At 45.9% G+C, this 27966-nt stretch overlaps 1 protein-coding gene and 1 long non-coding RNA gene across 5 annotated transcripts; one reads left to right on the top strand and one right to left on the bottom strand.

Moving 5' to 3' along the window:
* On the bottom strand, nt 1–27939 carry stra6 (signaling receptor and transporter of retinol STRA6). 4 transcript variants are annotated; one of them, XM_031564822.2, is made up of 18 exons: nt 27850–27939; nt 21582–22108; nt 20627–20693; nt 19203–19285; nt 18734–18867; nt 16276–16442; nt 15072–15197; nt 12704–12774; nt 11902–11972; nt 11713–11774; nt 11219–11381; nt 8976–9051; nt 7640–7773; nt 6518–6635; nt 5735–5836; nt 5212–5375; nt 3681–3812; nt 1–1030 (listed from the first exon to the last, which is right to left on the bottom strand). In XM_031564822.2, the coding sequence occupies exons 2-18, from the start codon at nt 21653–21655 to the stop codon at nt 780–782; spliced, it is 1995 nt and encodes a 664-aa protein (XP_031420682.1). In that variant the 5' UTR covers nt 21656–22108; nt 27850–27939; the 3' UTR covers nt 1–779. The 4 variants fall into 4 exon arrangements, with proteins under 4 accessions (XP_031420682.1, XP_031420686.1, XP_031420685.1 ...); XM_031564826.2 differs by lacking the exon at nt 27850–27939 and adding an exon at nt 27193–27373; XM_031564825.2 differs by lacking the exon at nt 27850–27939 and adding an exon at nt 26946–27085.
* Nucleotides 26166–27966, top strand: LOC116220009. Its single transcript, XR_004163404.2, has 3 exons — nt 26166–26671; nt 27129–27255; nt 27876–27966. It is a non-coding gene; the product is annotated as an uncharacterized LOC116220009 (long non-coding RNA).

Below are 27966 nucleotides of genomic sequence, written 5' to 3'. Positions count from 1 at the left end.
TGAAATGAAGAAGCATCCGAAGTTTTATTGTTCACACTTCTTTTTTTTTTTTAATCACAAATAAATTCTCTAGATTTTCTCAAAGGCAACGTGAGACTGAAAAACAAACAGCAGCAACAGTGACGGAGGTGATATCAAAATGAAGGAGCCAGCGGGTGAGATGAAAGCGGAGGGTCCAGTGTTGAAATACAATTTCACAGTTTGAAATTAGAAAAAAAAAAGTTCTGGACACGTTTCACATGACAAACGATAGATGACCAACAAAACAGACAGGCCAAGCCATCTTGGACATACATAGTTGAACCTGTTCATATTTAACTATATTATTATTCTTTTCACAACTGGTGACCATTTCACCAATCTGTGTAAAATTATAGGCACTTCAAATTAACATTAGCTAAATCTTCAAAATAGAACACTTTGTACATTCATAAATATTCTAACCTCACAGAAATGGTTAGAGAAGATGTCAGTGCCACGCCGATGTTCTGATAGTCGAGTTGTGTATTTCTGAACATAAGAGCCTCTATCACTCACACACACACAGTGCACAGTGCACAGCCTCTGGAGCTCACCCAAGCCAGTTCAGCTCTACAGTAGCATACAGGTAATACTAGCATCTTTAATATGGGCGGCACACGTGTGTGAGGGACAAATAGGCCTTGAAGGGGGGGGGGGGGGGCACGGTAGGCACAAGTGTGTGAGGGACGAAGAGGCCTTGAGGCTCGGAGTGCAGTATCAGGCTGGGCGTGGGGTCATGGGGTCATGGTCAGGGCTGGTCAGTTAGAGCTGGCACTCTCCGCCTCTTTGCTGGCCTCTTTGACGCCGCCTTCCTTTCTGCTCCCGTCCTTGCCGGCGCGGTTGAGCGTGCCGTTGAGGAAGCTCTCGGAGCTCTGGCGCTGGAAGTGCTTGCGGGAGGCCACCAGGGACGGGTTATTCACCAGGGTGTAGAGCAGCTGCCAGTGGCCTCGGGCGCGCCGCGCACTCGACACCTTGTTCTGCTTCTTCTCCTGCTGGACCAGCTGGATACCTGGGAGGAGGCAACACACCCACGTCACATGACTAGTGACTAATGACTAATGACTAATCACAGTGGACGGGTCTCATGACAGGATGGATTGAGATGGAGATAAAGCCAACAATAAAAACCAAAATGAACCCAGGTCCACTTATGGCGTCCATCTTTTCTCTCCAAGAAATGTAATTTGGAATGAGAAGTATACTTAACCAAATATCCCTGACATTAAGTTATAAACATGATTTTGTAGCAAATTATCTTTGCCAAGAAATGTCATTTGTACTCAGTAAGTGGGCACTGAACAGCCCCACTCACCGTCAGGACAAGGTTACTTTTGGATGATGTGTCATTTGTGAATATATATATAAAATTAATATATTCACTATAAAATGACACAATTGTAGTACGAGTAAACAGCACTCATTTTGTTTACATTAGCATATATTAAAGGAGAAATTGAGGAGAAATTCGACAAAAAGTGTATTGGATTAGAATCACAGACTGCACCTTTAACCAAAAAAGATCACAAGTGCACTGTATTGATCACAAGCGCACTGTAGTGATCACAAGTGCACTGTATTGATCACAAGTGCACTGTATTGCCATGCCTGATGAAAGTAGATGAACAGCTTTACAGTATTCCAATAATAGCAGGTGTTGATATAATCCTATGCACACAGTTGGAACATATTGGGCTCACAATTACACCCAGGAACACCAAGCCCTATGGGCCGCATGAATATGAAAGAGTCAATTAGCTCGGCCCATCTGTGTAAGCCACAGCTAATCTCCGCCAAACAACCCACAGTTGTTCTCCCACTCAAGGGAGCTCTGGGCTTGTATCAAAATGCAACTGGGGTAGGGGGTGGGGGGGGGGGGGGGGGGGGGGGGGGTCACAGGATTTTTAATCTGATAAAGAATCACAAACACACGCACACACACAGACCAATCTGTTGAGGGTTTTAGAAGATTATTGAATGGGAGTTACTGTAATTGAAACGTCATAGATACAATACACCAGAGTCAGTGAATGAGTGTCGACCCCCATTTAGTCCCCATTTATGAGTTCCTTTGTTCCGTCCAGCTGAAAGAATGCTGCATGGGTTAAACTGGAGCCACTTTCCCAGTTTCCCGTTTCCATGAAACGGAAATGAGAATAAGGATGTACCAAGGAAAGTAAGTGTGTGTGTGTCTCTGTGTGTGTGTGTGTCTGTGTGTCTGTGTGTCTGTGTGTCTGTGTGTCTGACTGTGTGTCTTTGTGTCTTTGTGTGTGTGTGTATCCTGTTTCCTGCCCTGGGATCCAAAATGAAGATTTATAGTTGACAGGCCAAATCTTTGTGAGCCACATGCCCTGGCCAGTGCACCATGAGTGAAGGCCTGAGCTGAGGCCCAGCGGGTGAGACCAAGGCGACAGGTCTGATTGAGGGCAATGGAGAGGCCATGTTAAATGATTGCACGGCGTGGCCAGATTTACACTGACAGATTCAATCAGTAGAAAGATGTCTGCCTGCCTGCTGTGTGTAAGCGCCGCTGATGAATCCATTTTTGAAACATTAGGCAGGCAGGCCGGCTGCACATCACATCACATCACAGAGCCGTGACAGGAGGAAGAGACACAAAGGAGAGAGAGAGCTACGGTGGAGACGTGCTGCTCATCTCTACAGTGGAGACGTGCTGCTCATCCTGAGTCTGTTCCTCTCCAGCCACAGAGAAGCACGTCACAGACGAGTCAAACTGAGCTCATTCTGAGTCTGTTCCTCTCGAGACACTGAGAAGCACGACACTGACGAGTCAAACTTAGCTCATTTTGGTCATCCTCTCTAACGTGTCCTTTAGTGAGAGAGTGAGTGAGAGAGTGAGTCAGAGAGAAAGAGTTAGACTAAAAGAGTTAGTGCCCAAATATCTTCAAATGGTAGGTTAATTACCATAATCTCCATTTCCATACATTTCCACCAGCCAATCCAATGGTATTGTCCTGAGTCTAGAGGCCACGCCCTTTGGCTCAAGTAACCCTCTGATTGGCTGTTTGCGGCTCAATAGTGCAGAGGTGTCCTGGAAGCTGTTTAACATGCAGAACTAAAGTGAAAACTCAGATTGCAATATATCCATGATCAGACTACTGCCCACATCACAGGGATCAATTTAGACCAAACATGAATATACTACACTATACTATACAGTACATCGGAGCCCTCATTTTTAATCACTATTTGTGGGTTGTCTGGGCATCAGAGATCTACAGTTGATTTAGCCTCATCATCAGCTGGGGTGTCAATCATGCCCCTTTAGTAAATCTAATGCTATAAAGAACCACACAAACCCTCACAGCTGGTGGTTAACGTTTCGATGTGCAGAAGAATTCTTCCCGAAAAAGATGGAACTTTTTTTCCAAAGAACCATTTGGTGGCAATGCTTTATGTATGTGAAAAACACGCTTTCAAGCTGATAGGAAATGAGTATTTCAACACAGGGTTAAGAATAGCAAAACATCCAGAAGCTCCTCTCTAGGGTCCTAAGGTTACAAAAGAGGAACCTTGAGGTGTGTGTGTGTGTGTGTGTGTGTGTGTGTGTGTGTGTGTGTGTGTGTGTGTGTGTGTGTGTGTGTGTGTGTGTGGACACGCTCTTGTGATTTTTGAGAGTGTGTCCTCGGCAGACTACCCACCTTCCTCAGCATCCCTGGTCCGCGGCCCGGCGCCCCCGCCGTAGGTCTGCAGCAGGAGGCCGCAGAAGGCCTTCATGACCGGGTGAGACTGGCTCACCTCAATCTTCAAATAATGGGCATAGCAGCGGTAACCTGCAGAGAACACAACACCACGGGAGGGGGCGTTACGGAGGGGTAGATGGGTGGGTAGAGTGAGAGAGATGGAGAGACAGAGAGAAAGACAGACAGAGAGAGAGACAGAGATAGAGAGAGAGACAGAGAGAGAGAGACAGAGAGAGAGAGATAGAGAGATGGTGAGAAAGCAATCTGCAGTGAAATTGCTAGTGCACAGCGATCAAAAGCAATCAGAGGTAATGGCGGCTCTGTCTGCGCTGGTTACCTGTCTGCTCTTGTGCTCGATACCCATCTCATCTCGTTTGCCCCAGCCTTTGGCATGCATTGCAGGGAAATCACTGCCTGTCATTTACAAGGCTGGTATCAACTGAACAACATTCAGCTCTAAGCATCTCTTAAGGTGTGTGTACATAGGCACGCCTTTCACTCGCAGATGCATGGTAAACTATGTCATTCTCCATTTTTGATGGGTACTTGGCTGGGATATGGGAACATAAAAGAAGGCACTGAATAGAGAGCCTTACAATTCCTTTTGCTATCGGTTTGGGACTTCCCACAGCAGTACTCATACCCAACCACCTAGCCTAACAATTAAAACAGTGTGCACTACAACCATCATAACCATTTTTAAACTATGCCTTTGTGAGCATTTCACTGGGGTTGACAAGCGGACACCTTCCTTCGTCAGTGTTTCATTGATTTAGGCCAATGACACCTCCAGACAGCTCCACCCTGGAACAGTATGGAGAATAATGATACGATTATGATGAGGCTCCTCTGGGCCAAACTGCAGGCCACTGCAGGAGCCGAGAAGGCAGATGTGAATAAAGGTGTGAATAAAACGCCAGTGACAGCCTGGGGAAAAACTGCTGTTTGGTAGAGATGGTGATAGGGGATAATGGGGGGCGGGGGGGAGGTGGTTCAGGAGGTAGAGGAGTCATTCAGCTATCGGGAGGTTGCTAGTTATACTGTTCCATTTATCGGGACCAGTTTTATACCCTTACCCACTCCGGGTTCGTACCTCCCGGGGACCTCTCCTACCCCTAATCCCTTCTGTTGCCCTAACCTAGGTTTGCTAGTTCGATCCTGATCCCAACCCCTGTCGAAGTGTCCTTGAGCAAGACACTGAATCCCTAAACGCTCCTGATGTGCAAGTTGGCATCTTGGATAGTAGCCTCCACCATCGGTGTGTCAATGGGTAGATGTCTGAGGCATTAAAACTCTTTGAGTGCTCTATGAGTAGAAAAGCGATATATAAATGCATTTACCATTTCGAGAGAGGTCAACGCACATCTGGATTTCTGAGGCGCTGAATGAATCGATCGGAAAAAGAATAGATAAAAGTGTCCACACAATCAAACCCTGCTGCTACTTGGCACTAACTGCAGACAGATTAGGCAGGAGAGCCGTGACTCACTTGGGTCAAATGCCTCCACGTTGCGGTTAAGGAGGCTGATGTCCATTCTGCCTAAGTGGATGATGTTGAAAAGCGCCGTGATAACGACCCTCCAGATGCCCAACAGCACTCCCAGCAGCACGTTGACGGGAAAGAGCAGGTAGGTCATCAGGAACAGACTACCCCTGCAGAGAAATGGAGGTTGAAGTAATGCAGTTATCGTAAAGGTGTTAATTATCGGACGGCGTGTGTTATCGCAAACGTTCGCGTTGTCATGTGAATCCATTATTAAATTGAAGTTATAGATTGTTAATCCATTTTTAAACTCAGAATTTTGATTGTTTAACAGAATGGCCGATGTTTGACACTGTCCGATTACTGACACAGGTACGCTACAGTTATAATTGTTCATTTAGCAGAAAGTCTTTTTCCCCAAAGTGACTTATAGCTCAAAAAGGGGATCCATGTCATCTCTTTCACATACAACACCCATTAATGTTAACCCATTAATTAAAGGTCACAATGTCACAACCTTAAACCTCACCTGTTGTGGAGGTCTCGTGTTCCGGAGACCTTCTTAATAAACATGAACCTGGCCGCCAGGTGCTGAACAAGCACAGCCAGGAAGAGCATCAACCAGAAGGGCCTGAAGACACAAGACATAACGTGCGGAGGCTTAACATAAGCAAAACGACACAAGACATAATGTAGGGGAGGCTTAACATAAGCAAAACGACACAAGACATAACGTGTGGAGGCTTAAGATAAGCGAAACAACACAAGACATAACGTGTGGAGGCTTAACATAAGCAAAACGACACAAGACATAACGTGTGGAGGCTTAACATAAGCAACAAGTCAAGAGGCATAATGTGTGGAGGCTTAACAGAGGCAAAAGGACAAGAGGCGTAACGTGAGCCCTGAAGAGGAACCCTTCTGTGGAATATTAGATCAATAGCGATGTGAGCCAGAGATGGTCTGCCAAGAGTAGTAGAGGTTGATGCGCTGCCAAGAGTAGTAGATGTTGATGCGCTGCCAAGACCACTCAGTTCACAATGAGTGCAATGGGACAAACGCACATCAAGGGCAGAGACGGATGCAGGGTTGGCATCTTAGTCTTCATCATGATCATCCTCCTCCCCATTGCCACAACCACCAGCATCATCATAATAATCTGCCATCCTCTTGATCGTCATCATCATCTTCATCTCTACCATCACCACCATCATCATAATAATAATCTGCCATCATCATCATCATCATCATTATCATCACTGCGATGACAGTCCTCACGTGTGTAATGGTACCTGGCTGAGGTAACACTCACCACATGTGTGCGATGATGTGGAAGAGCATCAGGTTCTGTCCGTACAGAACGGGGATTATGACCAGGAACACAGCAAACGTCAGACAGATGAAGAACACCAGAGTCTGTATAGTCATGCCTGCACACAGAGACACAGCTAACGTCAGGCAGATGAAGAGCACCAGAGTCTGTATAGTCATGTCTGCACACAGAAACACAGCAAACATCAGGCAGATCAAGAACACCAGAGTCTGTAGTCGTGTTTGCACACAAAGACACCGCGTGGGGATGCATAGAAACATGCTAAACTCATGGAGAAGAATGAGCAATGACTCACCCTTGACAACAATGGTCAGTGAATTGCAACAGGCTTTTCTTTGCTCCTCAAATGATTTATTTAAAACAAAGGAACACATTCAGACATTCCTGTTAAATGTTATGCCAGTCGACTAAAACATGACACATGTGATGATTATGAATTGCCTACTAAAAGATCAAAGTATGAAGATTTGTTTTCTTCAGAAAACACTAGATTGATCCTTTTATAATACAAAATGCGCCTGTCAAAGCATGACTTGAACACATAACCTTTAATCTGAGATTTTCAGTCCATCCACACACATCCTATTAATATTTACTCAGTGCTGTCATGTTTAACATTAGAGAGGGAGATGGAGGCTGGGAGATGAATACTCTATCAAATGAATATTACATCAATGATGCATTAGTCACACACGCACAGCACTAAGAGCTGTCAAACAGCCACAGACTATCAGGCAACCATGTTCTCTACACTCCAGTATTTACAACAGCTAAAACACATCTGCAATAAGATGTTATGTTTATTAGGCACAGGTGGAGTTGCACATATATATGTTCTTTATACTGGACCACCATGGGCACTGAACCCCTGATCTTGGGGTGGGGGGTGTGATGCTCAATTTGGAGCTCATTCAAAGCCCTGTATCAATAAATATATAATAATAGAACATTAAACAGAGTGGAGCAGGAAAGTGCGGTGACCCAAAAGCTTTTCTAACCCTCTGACCAATGGTATAACGCTTACTGTTAATCACACACACACACACACACACACACACACACACACACACACACACACACACACACACACACACAACTCACTGAGGCAGATGACCGCGGCCTGGTAGCTGGTGTAGCCCATCCAGCAGACCAACGCCGGCCGAGACGGCCTGATGCTCCTCTGGCAGCTGTACACGGTGTAGACGTCCCCCCGGTACAGCCCCCGCAGGTTGGACCTGAGGCAGAGAAGAGGGAGAGGGTGAGGACGGAGAGAGAGAGAGAGAGACGGAGAGAGAGAGAGAGAGAGAGAGAGAGAGGATGAAGGGAGGACGGAGAGACAGAGAGAGAGAAAGGAGAGGATGCAGGGAGGACACAGAGACAGAGAGAGAGAAAGGAGAGGATGCAGGGAGGACAGAGAGAGAGAAAGGGGTGAATGCAGGGAGGACGGAGAGACGGAGAGAGAGAAAGGGGTGAATGCAGGGAGGACAAAGGAGTGTTTTTAAGTGGTTTTTGGGCACAATGAAGATATGAGATGTATTGTGCTCGCAGGATGGAGGCAAATTGAGGAGTAATGTGTTGAATTAAACGGTCACAATTCAACTTAGACGGCAATTTGACACGCCATTATTCCCCAGTAATGACCCCCATTTTCATTTAGGGAGATAATTGAAGCAGTTCTGTCTGCAATAATAGTTATCTAAGTAATAACAGCCAGTCATTAAAACACTCTCCTTTCATATCAGCTCTCCGTGTGTGTATGTGTGTGTGCGCATGTGTGTGTATGTGTGCGTGCGTGCGTGTGTGTGTGTGTGTGTGTGTATAATTGAGGTGTATTCAGAAACATAGAATCAGGTATTTGTGAGAAATAACACTATGTCCTGTGTGAGAACATGAGATTAATGATAATGCAGCTGCTGTTACCACCAAGTATGTGGTCAGCATAATCTCACAAATGGCAACATAATGTCTTATCATGGTAACAAAGGAAAGGTCACCACACTGGTATTGCTCAGACACCTGTGGTCAGGAAGCAAACTAAAGTGTGAGTGAAAGCAACCAATCATAGTGTGGGAATGGGGGTAGGCCACTGAGAACCATTACAGGCAATGGGTCAGAAAAACCTGATTATCATATAGAACATGTAATGCCAGACCTATTAGCATTAGCAGCCTAGCTCATTTACATTAAAAGCCTAGGAGGCGTCTTAAACAGTATATATGGCTAGAGCTGGAGATGCTTGTGGTTCAGATCTGCACTGCTGAGTCAGAAGTATGTTCCACGTGCTTCGTTACTGCACTTTACAGTGGGGATAAAGACTGACTGCTGCATCAACCACAAGAGAAACATCCTCTTCCTACATATTTGCAAAGCTGACGCTGTGCTTCCAGATGAATAATTAGCTAGTTGTTTTGTCCTCTCTCTTGTTATTCTGTCTTACCTGTGCAGTACCATTGACCTCATCAGCATGGCCAGGTTAACCAGGCAGGACAGGGTGATGGCTGAGATGTAGCACACTGGAGGCGAGAGAGGGAGGGAGAGAGAGAGAGAGAGGGAGAGAGAGAGAGGGAGGGAGAGGGAGGGAGAGGGAGGGAGAGAGAGGGAGAGAGTGAGAGGGAGAGAGAGGGAGAGAGAGAGAGGGAGTGAGGGGAAGGAAACGAAGGAACAATCATAAGACCCAGTCAGCCACTGGTGTTCGGGAAGCAGACAGTTTCCCAGCCTACTCAGCACTTCCCACTGAGAGCTCCGTCAGCCCAGAGAAGGAGAGCCGGGATACAGGGATACAGTTCGGCGGTCCGGGCTGCTGACGCCAGCATTCCTGCTCCTCGCCCCGTGGTGTCGAACGTGAGCTTGATTTGCACAAGTGAATTTAAATCAATGAGACAGACAGGCAGAAGGAGGTTTACTGTGCTCCTGTTTGTTAATGAAACCGGACTGCTGCAAGGAGGGGCGCCCATGCGTGAAGGCGTTCAGGAATTTGGTGGTGAAACTTGATTGGGGATTTTTCTTCTCTACCTCAATAGTCTCACTTTTGTTTTCTCTGCTATTTTAGTGGACCGACTTTAAACACAATTAATCAGCTCTGACATTGGTCACGGTGTCATAATAACACTGATGAGTCATACACTGGGAGTCATGCATCAGATGAATATGGAGTTAAGATCAAGTGGATTGTCTGATGCTTAACTAATGTGGATTGGCCCTCTACCAATGAATTGCCTTCGCTATTGGAACTATGGGCCATGGGCAGCCCTTTAGTGAGGCTATTCACATTCCACACACCATAGTGCAGTGTATAATTAAATACATTCATAAAATATGACTTATTTGACCTGTTCACTCACCCTCCACACACATAGTAGATCACACCACATGTAGTAGATCACATCCCTCACACACCACATGTAGTAGATCACATCACTCACACATCACATGTAATAGATCACATCACACCACATGTAATAGATCACATCACTCACACATCACATGTAGTAGATCACATCACATCACTCACACACCACATGTAGTAGATCACATCACACACCACATCACTCACACACCACATGTAGTAGATCACATCACATCACTCACACACCACATGTAGTAGATCACATCACTCACACACACCACATGTAGTAGATCACATCACATCACTCACACATCACATGTAGTAGATCACATCACACATCACATGTAGTAGATCACATGACATGTAGTAAATCACACCACATCACTCACACATCACATGTAGTAGATCACATCACTCACACACAACACATGTAGTAGATCACATCACACACAGCACATGTAGTAGATCACATCACTCACACATCACATGTAGTAGATCACATCACTCACACCACATGTAGTAGATCACATCACATGTAGTAGATCACATCTCATGTAATAGATCACATCACATGTAGTAGATCACATCACTCACACACCACATGTAGTAGATCACATCACTCACCCTCCAAACACCACATGTAGTAGATCACATCACATCACTCACACACCACATGTAGTAGATCACATCACTCACACACCACATGTAGTAGATCACATCCCTCACACATCACATGTAATAGATCACATCACATCACTCACACATCACATGTAGTAGATCACATCACATGTAGTAGATCACATCACTCACACATCACATGTAGTAGATCACATCACTCACACACCACATGTAGTAGATCACATCACTCACACATCACATGTAATAGATCACATCACATGTAGTAGATCACATCACATCACTCACACATCACATGTAGTAGATCACATCACATGTAGTAGATCACATCACTCACACATCACATGTAGTAGATCACATCACACACCACATGTAGTAGATCACATCACTCACACATCACATGTAATAGATCACATCACTCACACACCACATGTAGTAGATCACATCACTCACACATCACATGTAATAGATCACATCACATGTAGTAGATCACATCACTCACACATCACATGTAGTAGATCACATCACATCACTCACACATCACATGTAGTAGATCACATCACACACCACATGTAGTAGATCACATCACTCACACATCACATGTAGTAGATCACATCACACACCACATGTAGTAGATCACATCACTCACACACCACATGTAGTAGATCACCTCACATGTAGTAGATCACATCACTCACCCTCCAAACACCACATGTAGTAGATCACTATCTTGACCACCTCCGCCCGATCCTCGGACAGGACGATGTTGAATCCGGCGAGGAGGAAGGCGATGTCCTCGTCCACCCCTCTACGCACGATCTGCAGGGTGGGGACCACACAGCTGACCAGCAGGACCGCCATCTGTGGGGGACAGGATAGAGACAACAGAGGCACTTAGCTGAAGAGACAAATGGAGAAACCATCTTACAAAATACACATAGATACAAAAATGCCACAAAGGTGTCTGAAACATAGAAGAGTTTGCCAATAATATGTGTAGGCAGACAGACATAACGTCAGTAAGCAGAACGTTTTTTATTTTCACAAATACTTTTCATTGACCATGCAACATTACATAAAATGATAAGCAACTATACTTGCATTATGCATTTCTTAAAAAAGCACTTGTTTGTCTTAATCTTTCCCATTCAGAATCAAGGGACTGTATGAACACAGAGTTAGCGTGAAGTACCTGGTAGAGTGAAATGAACGCCACCACAACAGAAATGGCTAGTTTTAATGGAAACCTGAAGACTGGTGTAGGAGAATGAAAATAAAATTAGCAACAGTAAATGTTTGGCTCAAATCAAAAGAAATGAACTTAAGAATAAAAATCATGATACTAATTTTGTTATATACTCGATATACAAACTATACTTACCATCTTCTGGTGTATAGATGTAGGACTTGATAGCGTCAGTGAGCCTTTCAAACACATTGGGTTTAGAGGCGCTGGAAATAGAAATAAGTAAACAGACAGCTATCAGAAAACAGACACACACACACACACACACACACACACACACACAAACACACACACGTGCACATGCCTAAACACACACACACGTGCACATGTACATGCTCATACCGTATACACAAAGATATGGAATAGATCGTTTTCCATAGGGAAGGAACTACTTCCTCTTTAGTCATCATCCTTGGCCTTCCAAAATAAGCTGATCATTTGCATCTCTGCTATCTATGAGGAGGGCCCTGTCACTCACGTGCCTGGCAACGCTCAGCGTGGGCGTGGCCTTTAAATCACAACCCTGGGCTTTATCATGACTTCCTGTCGTTTGCATAAGTGGGCAGTGAACAGCAGCAGCAGTGGTTTGCAGGAAGTGGAGGATTGGACTGGACTGAGAAGCATCAGTCATGGAAAGCTCACAGAAGTGGGATGAGCCACTCCACGACGACAGGAGCCTACATGTCAAATTAGTCTGCACTTTTCCACCTTAGGTCAGGAGTCAGAAATACTCCTGATAAGGCCTCAGTCAGGATGTCATTTCCATGACATTTAGACAGATCCACCGCAGCGTCTCTCGTGTGCATGCCAATATCTATTTATAGGCTCATTTACATGGGAGACACTTTCCTCTTTGGGGGAAACACCGATGCAAGTCATGGGGGAAGAAGAGCGACATCACACATTTGATTAGTTGCCAGTAGCAACAGTAGCTGACCTTGTTTTGGACGGCTTCTTCTTCTTCAGGATCTTCTTGACGTAGTCCTTGTAGTAGCTGCTCATGAGGTCCTGAGAGAGGGTGCGACAGGAGGGGGCCATGTGATGGGTTATAGTATGCACAGGAGGGGCCATGTGATGGGTTATAGTATGCACAGGAGGGGGCCATGTGATGGGTTATAGTATGCACAGGAGGGGGCCATGTGATGGGTTATAGTATGCACTGGTGTATTAAAGCAACATTATGCAACGATGTGTTCCCTTTGTTACCTTTGGAGGCATGTGTTATGGGCAACTAGTGTTATCAATTTCAAATTAGTTTTATGGTAACGTGAAAGACAAATAAGCAATGCCCGTCGTTCTGGCTAGCCATGTCGTTTCTGCTAGCCGTCCAGGCTATGCACTACGCGAAAATGTAAGAAAAGCTTCCACAACACCACATTGCCAACTTTATTGCCAAAAGACACCAGGTACCTTCTAGTTATTCTAGAAAGCTTTTATCGGTGCCGATGTTGGTCTTTGTAAGGTTTTTGCATGCCTTTTTAGATAGTTAGCTCGCTAGTTTGAAACCAAAAGTGCTTTACTGCAGCTTTAAAATGTAAAGCTTTGCATTTCTTAAAGATTTAAAATGTCTCTTATGCGGCTAAATTAATTATATAGTAAATAAGTAGTATAATTTCTCATAGTATGCATTTCTCTGTGCATGACATGATCGAGTATATGATCCGTCAGGAGAGAGAAGCCTACATGAAGAGGTCCTGTCAAATGAACGGCACTGTCGATGGCAGTTCCTGTCTGATGATGGAAGTGAAGGCACTTATTAAGCTGCTGGATATCCTACGGGAAATTGAGCAAGAACTGATGGAGGCTAAAGAGTCTTTGCCCACAGGCCTATTTGATCCTAGCGAGCCATCAACAGACAACAGCTCATTGAAAGCGGTTCAGATGGCCGTGAAGGTGATGGGCTACCGCTTCATCTACCGGCCATTTGCCCCAGAGCACTATCTGTCGGAGGTGGTGGTGGATGTCGTCTCCAGGCTGGTCCATCTCATGGAGACCAACCCAGCAGATGCTGCCCACCGTGCCCTGTCTGACTTTCTGAGAGGCAAAGCCAGTGTTACTGCACTAGAAGTGCTGAACATTTTAATTTAATTTAAATCTCTACTGGTGATATTAAGGGGTTGGATTAAATATATCTCTATAATTATAATTATAGTTTTATTTTTTTTGCACTATATCTTTGTTATGTTTCTTTGATGTCTATTTTTATGTGCATGTCATTTCTTTGTGCATATTATGTATTTGCTGTAAAGCACTTTGAGCTGCATTCTTTTGCATGAAAGGTGCTATATAAATAAAGTTTTATTATTATTATTATTATTATAATTAAATAATATTTTCAATCATCTTAGGTCCCCATATCAGAGAGAGGACCAAGTGAGGTGTGTCTTGTCTATTACGTATTAATCCAAACCTTTCTTGGGATTATTGGAGAATAAACACAGTATTGTGCTTTCTCTTCCTCTCAAGGCAACAACAACACCACAGAATCTGGTCTTAATCTTATCGGTGGCATAACCAAACAGACCAGTCACTTTAAAGCTGATTAAAATACTAAGTTCTCTGGTATGCCAGAGCGCAGTTAACCCTTTCCTCTCCCCCGTCAACTGGGGTTACATGCTAAACCCGTTAGCCGCTAGGGTTACCCGCTAAGCCCGTTCATGAGCGCGGACGCCATGTTCTTATGTAAGGGAAAAGAGAAGGATGTGTGTGGGGTGCCTAATGCCTTTGTTGTTTTGTTTACACTACTATGATGCTTAATTCAAGTCTTAAAGAGGACCTATTATGCTCATTTTCAATGTTCATAATTACATTTTTGGGGTGTACTAGATTAGATTTACATGCTTCAGTGTCCCCAAAACATATAATTTTTCTCATATTGTACATCTCTATTCACCCTTTGTCTGAAATGCTGCTGTGGCCCCCCTCCCAATGAGCCCAGGGTGCTCTGATTGGTCAGCTAGGTGGCAGTTGCAGTATGCAGTTACTACTGTAGTTGTAATTTTATTGCTGTCGTAAATGGTCTCTGAAACTTGTGTTTTGATTAAACAGTGCTTAGTCCCTGATCACTAATACAACTATAAAACATATCCATGCTGGTGCACTGCTAGAGTATAACATTGAACTGGAAATGTTTTGCTGCTCAATTCATTACACAAACTTCACTGACCCCTGTTAGAAACCCCTGTTAGAAAATCGACATCTTTGCCAAAGTGGGGATAAAGTTTCTGATCTCTCGCCCTTGTTTGAAAGATGACCAGCCCTTCTGTGCCACCCCACCCACCCCACCCCACCCCCACCATGCTCACCTCAGAGGTATTATTCTTGTCGCTGCCCCTCAGGCCCTTGAAGAGAAGCAGAGGATACTGGAAACTGAGGAAGGCCAAGCAGGCGATCTGAGGCAGGCTGGTGAAGAGGGCGTAGTACTTATAAATCTGCAAGACAGGACGGAAGCAAACAAACAAGCAACACCACACAGTTAGCTTTTCATATCCTTTCATACATCTGTAACAGTTGAGTATAGAGCTAAGCCAATGTGCCAGGCAACCTCTCCAAAGCACGTTGCGCAATCCATCTCGGAGAAACAATAAGAATAGTTTCCATTTTCGGAGTTTTCCGAGATCCATAATCGCATTTATTTTAATTATATGATTAATTAATTAATTTGCCCACAATACCCCTGGATTTTGTCTCAGGCAAGAATGCTGCCGGACCAATCAAACTTGGCTCGGCCCTTTGGTTCTTAAGGAGATGAGAGTTTCACAATGCCTAGCCTGGATGTCTTTCCCCCCCCCCCTCTCGGGCACTAGCGGACGCTAAATTGATTAAGTGTGACCAAGCCGCTTGGCCGATGCGGGCTGGCTGGTGAACACAGGGCTTTGGAGGCCTGAAAAGAGCTGCCTGTGGAAACCACTATACGAGAGCGCAGCACGACAGCGAGTACAGTCTTAAGCTTCTACACGCATGTCAAAATCTATCAAAGGAACTCGAAAAGAGATATAAAACATATAACGTCCTCCCCCAGGGCAAGCCTTGGTGTGCGACTGAAACTTAAGACGAGTTAACCCGCGGAGACACTTGTAAAAATGTTCTGTCAGACGGTGCCTGAGCGATGAAGGGAAACCTGCGTTTGAAAAGAGCAGACCGCCCACGGGGGCTCGTCCCAGGGCCGTGTGAAACAGGGAGAACACAGCTGACAGCCAACAGACTGAGAAGCCTCATGCTAGGATTCATGTTTCAGTGACTCAAGGATTCGGGTGTGGAGTGTGTGGGGGGGTGTGTGGGGTGCTTAGACAGAGAGATATGCATGAGACATCTTTCCTGTGTCTAACTGAAATAAAACAAAATGGAAGCTCCTGTTTGGAAGCAGAGCATTTGCTTAAATTGAGTCGTTGTGTGAAACGTTGACTTAGACTGGAAAAGATCATATCAGGTATTACAGACTACAATGATCTGGATAACTTTAACATGCGTGTGTGTGAGTTTGGTACTGGTGATCAGCTGTTGCCTTACCTCTGGTGTCTTTGGGCAATCCACCTTCTGCCAGACGAGCACTCCGAAGTGTGACCATGACAACAAGCTGCCCAGGACGTACCCCACCTGACTGTGTAATGTGCCACATGCCAACAGGGGGTAGTAGAGAGCGGGGTAGTAGACCAGTGCCAGGATCATCCAATACTCTGAGGAAAGAGCACAACAATGACATCAGACCCCCCAACATCACTGTGTGTCACAGGTGGACACATGGTTACAGTAACCGTCCACGTGTCCAATGGAAATGAACTTCCAATAAGCCTGATAAGTTCTGATAGTTCTGTAAGAGTTCTGAATTCAGATATCAACTGATGGGCCCAGATCTGGTGCCGGCCCAGTCCAGAGGCAGGTTCTATCTGGGAAGTCCATTTGCAGTTGGAAGTCTAACTAAAAAAAACAACTCTGCCATGATGGAAACCAACCAAACACATTGCATCTGCGTAACACAGCCATGAGTGAAACCAACCAAACACATTGCATCTGTGTAACACAGCCATGAGGAAAAAACCAACCAGTCACATTACGCCATGTTTTACATAGCTATGAAAGAAACCAGCCAATCCCCTTGCACTAGTGTTACACAGCCATGAAAGAAACCAACCAATCATATTGCGCCAGTGTTATCCAGCTATGATAGAAACCGACTAATCCCATTGTAGCAGTGTTACACAGTCACGATAGACGAACACAAACAATCCCATGATCTCAGTGCTATAAAGCCATGATACCAACTCATTGCTTTAATGTTACGCCACCATGACAGAGTACAGAGATAATAACTGGTCAGATGGAAAGAAAGATGTTGCTATGGAAATAGGACCCTCCACAGATGGAGACTGGCACTGTCCTTTTGGAAAGAGTTCCTGTAGCTCACTTTGAGACGGTAAAGCACTGAGGACATTAGTCTGAAGCCAAGGATGAGCCCTTCCTGGTACTGTGTGTGGTGTCGGAGGATGAGCCCTTCCTGGTACTGTGTGTACCCCACAGTATGACTGTATACCCCACCTGTGCTGTGTGTGGGGTCGGAGTATGACTGTATACCCCACCTGTGCTGTGTGTGGGGTCGGAGGATGAGTGTATACCCCACCTGTGCTGTGTGTGGCGTCGGAGAAGAGTCTGACTAATGAGCACATGTAGTGTTAATGAAGGCTAATGATATGAAGGATGTGACACCAGGATGTGACAGAGGGTCACCAGCGCGACAGCAATCCTGTCCCATAGTGCCACAGCGCCTCGCTCCACACACACACACACACACTCACACACACACACACACACACACCCACACACACACGCACACACGTGCACACACACACACACACACACAGCAATCCTGTCCCATAGTGCCACAGTGCCTCTCACTAATCCCACAGGCACTGTAAGAAGCTCCGCAAACCCGTTGGTTGCGCAACCCAACCCAACCTAACCCAACCCAACAGCCACAGCGCTGAACTTCAGCCGCAGCGCTCCGAACCCAGGCATGATAATCCAGTTGCACAACACACCTTTAAGACTGGAATACTGGGAACAAGAAAACCAGGGTGTTTATTTCCCTCCCTCATGTTTCAGACAGAATCTCCTTTTGTTCCGTGTCCTGGAGACGGGCCCAAGCACTGCCAGGGCTGTCTGCTCACCAGACAGCTACACACACACACACACACACACACACACACACACACACACACACACACACACACACAAAGCTCACCAGACAGCTACAGCCCACAGGGGAGGAAAAAACACCATCTCTACAGACAGCCTGATACCGCTCCAGCAAGAGACGCTGATATCCACACACACACACACACACACACACACACACACACACACACACACACACACACACACACACACACACACACACACACACAGATTGTCTAGCGCATTATGCCTGTGACACACCGACGGCTTTCTCTGGTTACTGTCTGCCATTCGTTCCCTCTTGCCCAAGAACAGACCACACTGCGTTTACATTAATTGACTTCAAATACACTTTCATCCAAAGTGGCCGACACGCCTTGCCTCGCTCTTTTGTTGTCGCCTTGGCAGGGTGCTCATCGTCACGGTGGGATCTACCAGAAATGAGAACTCAACCCATGACCTCGTTGTTCTTTTGCACCTTGCTTTAGAACCACACACTAAAAGAACTACAAGAACTTGAGCTGGAAAAATACATTATGGAATTAATGAGCATTAAAGCACACAATAACTTGGCATACTTTTCCAAGAGCTGTGTTCATACATCACAACATTTAAGATCACTGAACCTGGCAACTAATTGAACTGAAGCAAATAATTGAAAATGCCCCAGTCAGGCTTCATGAACACCCAAATCCATTATTGCCCCAAGTCTGTATGCCCCCTCAGCCCTGTGTCGGGGCTTCATGAACACCCAAACCCATTATTGCCCCAGGTGTGTTTGCCCCCTCCGCCTCACCTCTGTGGGGCGAGTCCTTGACGAAGGGCAGTGGGTTGGGCGTGATGCCCAGGCCGAACACCTTGCAGAAGAGCACCCCGTACACGGCCACCGCCAGGCCCTTGTGCTGCGTGTGATCCAGGAAGTTGACTGGGCTGTGCGGAGGAGAGGAGTCAACATCATGTTCAAAACATCTCTAAAGAAGCCAACATCATGTTCAAAACATCTCTAAAGAAGCCACCGGCATGTTCAAAACATCTCTACATAATGGCATCCAATGGATGATTGTCTTTTCTCATAGTGATCCATATTATCAAATTGAATAATCATGAGTGATTGCCTCTGTATACAAGTATATATTTAGTGTGTAAATCCCTGTGTGTGTGTTTGCCTGTGTGTGTGTGTGTGTAACTGTATAAGTGTGTGTGCTCTTTGATCTTCAGTAACCTGTCAAAGACCCGTCAGAGTCACGTGAGAGTCGTTGGCTCACCTGAGGAGTCCTGAGATTCCCCTCAGGTTGTCATCCACCTTCTTCCTCCTGGCCAACACAGCCAGGACCAGCATGATCACCAACTAGACACACACACACACACACACACACACACACACACACACACACACACAGACACACACACACACACACATCTGTTTGTTCTCATTCCCAACACACACCCCCACCCTACACACACCCTGCCCAGTGACCTCTGCCTATCATTAGTGGTGAAGACAGAGGAAGACAGAGACAGAGACAGAGACTGAGACAGAGATGGAGGGACCCCCAGACTAGTCCTCCTCCTCATCACAGAGGGGGTCTCACTGCCACCCTCTACATCCAGCATCCCCTTACACAGGCGTGAAGACGTCCTCTATTAGTCACGGTCATTCAGCAGGACCGCGGCTGGGTCGCTGACCTGCTGTGACCTCTGACGACCCTGGCCTTTGACATGGCAGAAAATGCCAGAAAAGGGCTCACATCACGCAGTGGGTCCATCACACCCAATTACCACTGGGGTGTTTTCATAAGCATCAAAGAGTGTGTGTGTGTGAATGTGTGTGTGTGTGTGTGTGTGTGTGTGTGTGTGTGTGTGTGTGTGTGTGTGTGTGTGTGATTGTGTGTGCGTGTATGTGTGTGATTGTCTGTGCGTGTGTGTGTGTGTGTGTGTGTGTGTGTGTGTGTGTGTGTGTGTGTGATTGTGTGTGTGTGTGTGATTGTGTGTGTGTGTGTGTGTGTGTGTGTGTGTCTGTGTGTGTGTGTGTGTGATTGTGTGTGTGTGTGATTGTGTGTGCGTGTATGTGTGTGATTGTCTGTGCGTGTATGTGTGTGTGTGTGTGTGTGTGTGTAATTGTGTGTGTGTGTGTGTGTGTGTGTGTGTGTGTGTGTGTGTGTGATTGTGTGTGTGGAGCGAGGCGGTGAGGATGTCTTTGGGCCAGCTGGACTCTATGTGACAAATAACTCCAGTTTGCCTCAGCCTGTCTCTAATTCCAACTATACACACAACATCTCAGGATTTCTTTCTCAAATACAAGGATGGATATCTGAGATCTGAGACACAATTCTATTGTGTGTTTAATAGGTCAGTCCATGTGTAGAGTATCGGATAGATTACGAATGGGTCGTTCAGTGGATGTAATGTTGCAAATAGCATTCACAAGTAACTGTGTTGTATGACTACAATGCTTGTACTGGGGATAAGTTAGCTTCGTTACTCTACATGCAAGCATAAATTATTGATGTGAAGGGAAGATTGACTTGGAAAAACTGTTTGAAAATACACCAAACTGCCTTTAATGTGACTTCTTATTTTTAATTTTAAACCTTCGTAAGGGCATAGAATGACTATGGATGACAGACTGATATGATGAGGTAGTAAAGTGATTGACAGCAAGATGCACCAATGACGAAGGGGGACTCACGGACACTGCAGCGATGCATGTGTGGTAGAGCCTGTCGTCCGCGGTCGGGTCACAGGGAGGGATTATTCTGGAAGTTTCAGAGAAGAGAAGGGGCTTGTAAGCTGCAGAGGTCTAAAGCGATTACTCACACACACATGGGTAACTGATCACCCAAAACCAACCCCCCCCCCCCACACACACACACACACACTAGCCCACCCTTTTATGTCAGGAGACCATTTGTAAGAGGCAAACTTTTGCCGGTGAAAACCTGGAGCACAGCACAGCTTACACGTTTTAAACGGATTGTTAGTCAATGTGACCAAGCTGGATTCACGTTCCTGAGAAATGTAACACATTCTAAGAGAGAACCTTGGGTGTGACAAGAACATATGGGGGGGGGGGGGGGGACGACACATTAAGTGTGAGGGCCAGGGTGAATGATAACACTAATTTAGAGGCCATGGCTGTGACCAAAAGAGCTGTCTTCTGGTTCAGCCGCCCAAACCCCTCTGCAGTGTTTAAGCACTTGAAATACTCACATGGAAACACAATGGCCTACACAGTTGCGTGGACTTCAAAATAGTTTCAAACTGTCAGAAACGAGACACAGCAGCCTGGGGAAAAACCCCAGGGAGCTCCATGTCTTAAGCATCCTATCAAGGCTGAGAATAATGAGGCCCAGGCATGGCATAGCTACAGAATTGCCCAAATTGATTCCACTGTTAAAACCACCCTTTTCTATGGATAAATCATCTCACCCTACTCCCTAATCAACACACCTTTAAAACCACCCTTTTCTATGGACAAATCATCTTACCCCACTCCCTAATCAACACACCTTTAAAACCACCCTTTTCTATGGACAAATCATCTCACCCCACTCCCTAATCATCAACACACCTCGGCAATAGACAAGCACATAGTGAAGTTTCCCCCTGAGACAGAAGAGGGGACAGAAGAGGGGACTACTCACTCTTTTGGGGGTTTGGTGGGCACGGCGTTCTCATACCAGTCATAGTTATAGTACTCCTGGTCCCCCGTACTCATCGTACCAGCCGTGTCTTATACAGGTCCAGTATCTGAAAACACACAATAGTCTTCGCCGTCGTCGTCGTCTCAGAGCCTCAGTGTGTCCCCGACTCCCCTTCTGCGGGCTCCCAGGATTCAGTGCAGGCAGAGGGCAGGAGAAAAAAAGTTTCCTCCAAAGTTTGAAACGTCACTGGTGTCTCTGCTGCCGTGGAGTCCAGTGTCCCCCTGTGCTCCTTCTCTTCTTTCTCTCTCTCTCCCTCCCTCTGTTTCTCTTTCTCTCTCTGCGTGCGCTTGTCGTCCTTTCCCGCTCTCTCTCTTCTGTGTGTGTCTCCTCAGGGTCCCTGCTGCTACAGTAGCGGCGAGCAGAGGTGTGACGTGACTGTGACAGGAACAGACTGCAGAGTGCCACCCCCAATCCACTCTCCAGCTCACGACCTTTCAGATGAGGATTACCAGCAGACCAGGGAGGACCTGAGAGAGAAGGAGAGAGAGAGGGAGGGGGGGAGAGAGAGAGAGAGAGAATGAGAAAGTGTATGAAAAGGTGAGAGAGATGGAGGGAGGGAGGGAGGGAGAGAGAGAGAGAGGGAATGAGAAAGTGAATGAAAAGGTGGGAGAGATGGAGGGAGGGAGAGAGAGAAGGAGAGAGGGAGAAAAACAGATGGAGAGAGGGAATGACAAAACAAACGAGAAGGTGGAAGAGAAGGAGGGAGGGAGAGTGAAGTGAACAAGGAGGGAGAGAGGGGGGGGGTGAAGAAGAAAGGCAAAATGAACTAGAAGAAAGCAGAGAGGGAGAGGCAGAAAAAGTGAACAAAGGAGGGAGAGAAGGAGAGAGAGAGGAGGAGGGGGGGTTATGTGAGACGAAAGAGAGAAATGTTCCAGACAGGGTCAGCCAATCTGCTGTGCTATGGCACCTGTAGCAGGGCTGGGGATTAGGTTCACGTCCACTGGATCTGCAGCTGGCACAGGCAAAACAACAGAGAGAGAGAGAGAGAGAGACAGGGGGATCCCTGGCCTTATAAGCCTGACCGCGACCTAAGGGTGTGTGTGTGTGTGTGTGTGGAAGAGGTGAAGCACTATCACACCCTATCAGGGAGTCACACCTTCCATAAAGATAACAGGAAAATTCACATCAGCAGTGAATAACTACCCACAACACACACACACAGACAAATGATACTTACCTGTATATTGAGGTTCTCTGATATTATGAGAGTTAATAAGCCACACGCACACACACACACACACACACACACACACACACACACACACACACACACACGCATAGACACACACACACACGTAACCACACACATCTGAGGGAAATCTGGGATAGACATGTCTGCACCACAATACCATTCATCTTGATAACACAGCCAAGAGCCAAATCAACTAGGCACTTGGGAAGATAAGTCCCTTTTTTATGATGGTAAAAACAGAAAGATATGTCACAAATATACTTACAAAACCAACCAGGCTTGTCAGCCATTTGCTACAGTGAGGTGTAAGTTGAGTAACATCACAAACTGAAGCAAAGAAACACCTCTTGAATCAGTTTTTGTTGTGACTTGCTGTGAAAACTACCCTGAGTTATGATCCAGCTGCGTCAGAGAAGAGCCTGGTTTCTCTGCCACCCGATGGAAAGTGAGAAATAGTTTGATACAGTCAAAATACTTCCTTTTCAAAGGGACTCCATCTCTGAATGAGTGGAGGCGTGAGTGTAGTTGTTTTCTAAATAAATGTCTCTAAATTGGATATTCCCAGTGCCCCACCAACACCTCTGTAAAGTGTGACCCAGGAGTGAGTCAGGAAGACACAAGAAGGGGTCAAGGGTCAGCCTTCATTCCCACTCTCTATCCCAAACTCCCTATTAAAGAGCATGGCATTCCCACAATCGATCCCAAACTCCCTATTAAAGAGCATGGCATTCCCACTCTCTATCCCAAACTCCCTATTAAAGAGCATGGCATTCCCACTCTCTATCCCAAACTCCCTATTAAAGAGCATGGCATTCCCACTCTCTATCCCAAACTCCCTATTAAAGAGCATGGCATTCCCACAATCGATCCCAAACTCCCTATTAAAGAGCAGGGCATTGTAATGAAGCAAGGCTGGATCTGATGGCAGCCGGTTCACGTGCATATCCAGCTTTGCATATAGTACACACCTAAGCCAGAAATAGAATGTGCAGGAAAGAGTCACACTGGACTTTTAAGCTCTGCCTATGTAACTTCTTGTGATGTAAGCTACTCTTTCAGCCCCCCCCCCCCCTTCAGCACACCCCCCTGCACCCCCTCACTCGCTTGCTCTGCCCCCCTCTCTCTCTCTCTCTCTCACTCTCTCTTTCCTTGTCTTTCTCTCCTTCCCCCTCCCTCCACTGTGTTTTGCAAGCAAGCTGTGGTGAATTGCTCCCCCCCCTCATTATGCAGGGATTACAGTCAGAGACTGTTTTAAAATGTAACAAATCTCCACCGCTCCTGAGAAAACACACGCTGCCTGCCGCCGAAGAGGAGGGTGCTGCCGCAGACCCCGAACCCAAATTCATCCCCCGAGACAATAAAAAAACCTCAACTTAACAAATAAAGGTCAGAGAACAAAAGAATTCTTTGAAGAAAGATAATTACATCACTGACGCGGCCATGGGCCTGTGCCAGACCGCTGGCCTGTATCAGGTGCAGTTATGGCGAACGCTAAGCTGGGCTAAATCTCTACGCCCTGGTCCAGCTTCTCACCACAACTTGTCAGGGAAAACACAATGGACTTCACCCAGCACTAATATGGCCCTGCTTGGATTAGCGTCAGTGCACAACTGTGTTCCGGACCAATGTAAACACTCCTAAAGTAGATGTCATAATCCTCTCATGTTAGCCTCTCATGTTAGCCTGCACATCTAGCAGGCCAGCGAGCTTTAAGTACAAAGTCACAGAAGAAGCGAAGGAACAATACCGCTCCCGATGAAGATGTCAGATATGGTTGTAAATTAACATGACAAGTAGAAAAGCTGTAACACATATCTTTGTGGTGTGAGGTGAGACTGTGTGACTCGCATGGCATCCAGAAGCAGACTAACAATATGGATGAGGCTGCATGTCAAAGCCTTTACATTCCAAAGACTCACGTGCACACAACAAAACATACCTCAGAATTATTCACAGAATTCTTCTTTATGGTGTGTGTGTGTGTGTGAGTGTGTGTGGGGGGGGGAGGGGTTGGGGGGGCTAACTCATGGTAATGTCACCCAAGCTCAATATTTTCCATTAATTCGACCCTATGAAAATGGCGAGCATCAAGCCTATCCAAATACTACATGACTATCCAAATGCTTCCCACATGCTCAGAGTCCGGGCCTTGATGCGTCCGACCGCAGAGTTAGGAGAATGTTGAGGCGACGTGTGAACCGCAGCTTGAGAAGCGAGTTCACACAACCTGCACTGGCAGCACTACAAAGGACTGTTATTCCAGCCTGTACCGGCGCGGCACGGCACAGCGTGGCGGGACCGGATCTGATTAAAGAGAGAGACGGAGGAGAGGACAGGAGCGGAGAGTGGGAGCAAGATGGATGCCCCTCATAATGACTCTATACCAGCCGTCATCAGCCAACAACTCCCACGGGAGTGCTTCTGCCTGACAGTTAAAGGTGGTGGTGGTGGTGTGTGTGTGTGTGTGTGTGTGTGTGTGTGTGTGTGTGAGTGTGTGTGTGTGTCAGTGGGTGTCTGTGTGAGTGTTAACCTAGGTGTCCCATTGATAGAGTGGAACGTTTAATGGAGGAAAACCAGACATCTATTTAGTGCCAAAGACAAGTGATGGTTGTTTAACCCCAATTGTGTTCAAAGCTCCCTAACTCTGAGGTAGGTCTGGAAGACTGACAAAGACACAGTGGGAATCACAGAGCTGGAAAACATTCTATGGTAGGAATATAAGGCATTTAAAATTCCATCGAGGGAATTCCCATGGATGGGATGTGGGCGCTGCGCTGCTGACGCCCATAACTCCAGGATCAGTATTTGCAGGAAGTAGGAAGCTTCCTCCCCGGTGTGTTTTTAAACCCTCATAATCTCCCTCACGCTTTTAATCTCCCTCACCATCATACCAAAACAGTGTTAAGCGATAGTTTTATTATAGTAAAACAAAGCCATGGAATGCACTGGCAGATGAAGTCTTTGCATCAACAACATTGCAAATGATATCCCACACAAAGCAATCAAACCACACGTGAACTAATCAAGCAAGGCTCCAGCTCTAGGTAGCGTAAATGGGGGAGGCATTTAAACTAACTACCCCACAGAGACAGGCACCTAACTAGCCCCACAGAGACAGGCACATGTCCTACCTTAGGCAGAGGAGGAGAGGCAAAGCTGAATGGACTTGCTCTGTCTGACCTTTGCAGGCAAACTCTGCATCAGTGAGTCAGTCAGTTTTGCATTGGTTGGACTGCAGCCATGGGGCCGCAGTGCACGGGAGTATTAGCCTGGACACACACACACACACACACACTAGCATAGCCGTCTGTGGAATTCCTCCTCCGTGTGGGAAATCACAGCCATGATTCACGGCGAGATCAGACAGGCGTTGTCTCTCAGGGGACTACAGAGACTCTGATATGGAATTAAATATATGGGATTAAATAGCTGTGCTTGTGTTAAATAAATGGTATTGGTGGCCTTGGGTTTGGGATTTAACAAATAGTGTAGGTTTGTGTGTGATTTTTGTGTTTTGCTCTACAATTACAGTCCACAGGATACTGACGAGTATCAAATCACGACTTTACAATCAATATACTGTAAATACTATGGTTACATTATGGGAAGGGGCACAGATGCATCCTGCTATTTAGAATAAGGGGCCATTTAATTTCAGTGCATTCTGGGTTGTGCCATTCAGTTTCGCTTAGCCACACCCACACTGAGAGCTGGGGAGACATATCTCTTTCTAATTACATCGAACACGTTGTTTGCATGTGTCAGATTGACTATATGATATACTTCACGTTCTTACTTCTTCTCTGTTCTGCGCTGTTAATTCACGTTTGATTCACCTGTAGGTAAAACCTCTCAACATCTGCTTAGAGTGACCTCACTGTAATCTTGTACCAAACAAACTTAAAATGCTGGGAACACCACTACTACAGTTTGCGGTTATCTTGAGAAATAAGCAGTTTGACAGATTAACATAACTGATACTATGAGACCTGTGGTGGTCTAAATGCTTTGAAGACTACTGATAAAGCCGCCAGCTCTCAAAAGCAACCGGGCTGAAGTTCTTTAACCTTTTGATAAAGTTTTAGCAGAGTTCTATATAATTATCGGCTCACCCACAAGGCCTTCTGTGTTTCCGAGGTTACCAGATTCGGCCTGTGCTCTATATCCTTAGCGAGCCAGCCACCCTGTCTTTCCACATGTAGGATTATGTGTTACGCTTTGAAGCGGTTTCGACTATACTGAGGCTAACAATGGCGCTTTCATGGCGACCTACTATCTCAATTTCCCAATGAAAGATGCACAGGTGAGGAGGAAATGGGAATCTGAAGATGAACAGAACTGCGGGAAATGCATCAATACCAAACAGAACTTGTCTGCCAACGCCAAGGCTGCCGCAGGTTGAATGCCTTAGTACGTGTTCTGGTACGGTATCTTCTTCCCATTTACGTGCAGACCATGGAGGTGAAATATATGTCGCTTTGAGGTCCTTAACGTTACACCATGACACAGTGTGTGCGAGAATAGAATGCCTACATCCCGCTACCATGCTGCTAGGAGACAGGAAGGCTATATGCGACATCACTCTCCCCCCTGCGTCTCCTGCACACCTGTGCACGGACACAGCCAACCTTCATCGGTTTATCAGCGATAGACTTGCTATGAGCCACTGAGCTTCAGTGGGAAAGATCGCTATATATATATATATATATATTTTTTTTTTATGAACACGTACTACAATAGTAATTTAATTTGACCCTGTTACTTTAATATCTACACTCTTAAAAGCTTTATTTAAACGTCGCTTTCTCTAACAGGCTAGTCTCTGATATAATTTCACGCGTTTGTCCATACATAACATACTGCTATATAACTTCAAGCGAAGTAGAAATGCTTGACATCCAAGCTTATAGAAAGTGTGATATTTCAAGTTAAGTACTGTAAAATAAACAAGCATTGCATTGATCAATGTATATCAAATACCAGTGTATAGCTCGCAGTGATGTCTAGTTTCATTACCTTGTTTTCTTGTTTCCCACCTGTAGGAATCCCTTGACAGCACCACGCAATGTGAAGATGCGGTTGCAATTCTTTTAAACTGACACCGTGGACTCAGTCAACGTGCAGTAATCAGCT

This window comes from Clupea harengus, chromosome 3, assembly GCF_900700415.2.
Source record: "Clupea harengus chromosome 3, Ch_v2.0.2, whole genome shotgun sequence".
Lineage (NCBI taxonomy): Eukaryota > Metazoa > Chordata > Actinopteri > Clupeiformes > Clupeidae > Clupea > Clupea harengus.
The sequence above is the reverse complement of the archived record's forward strand: the minus strand, read 5'-3'. Positions and strand labels throughout refer to the sequence as shown.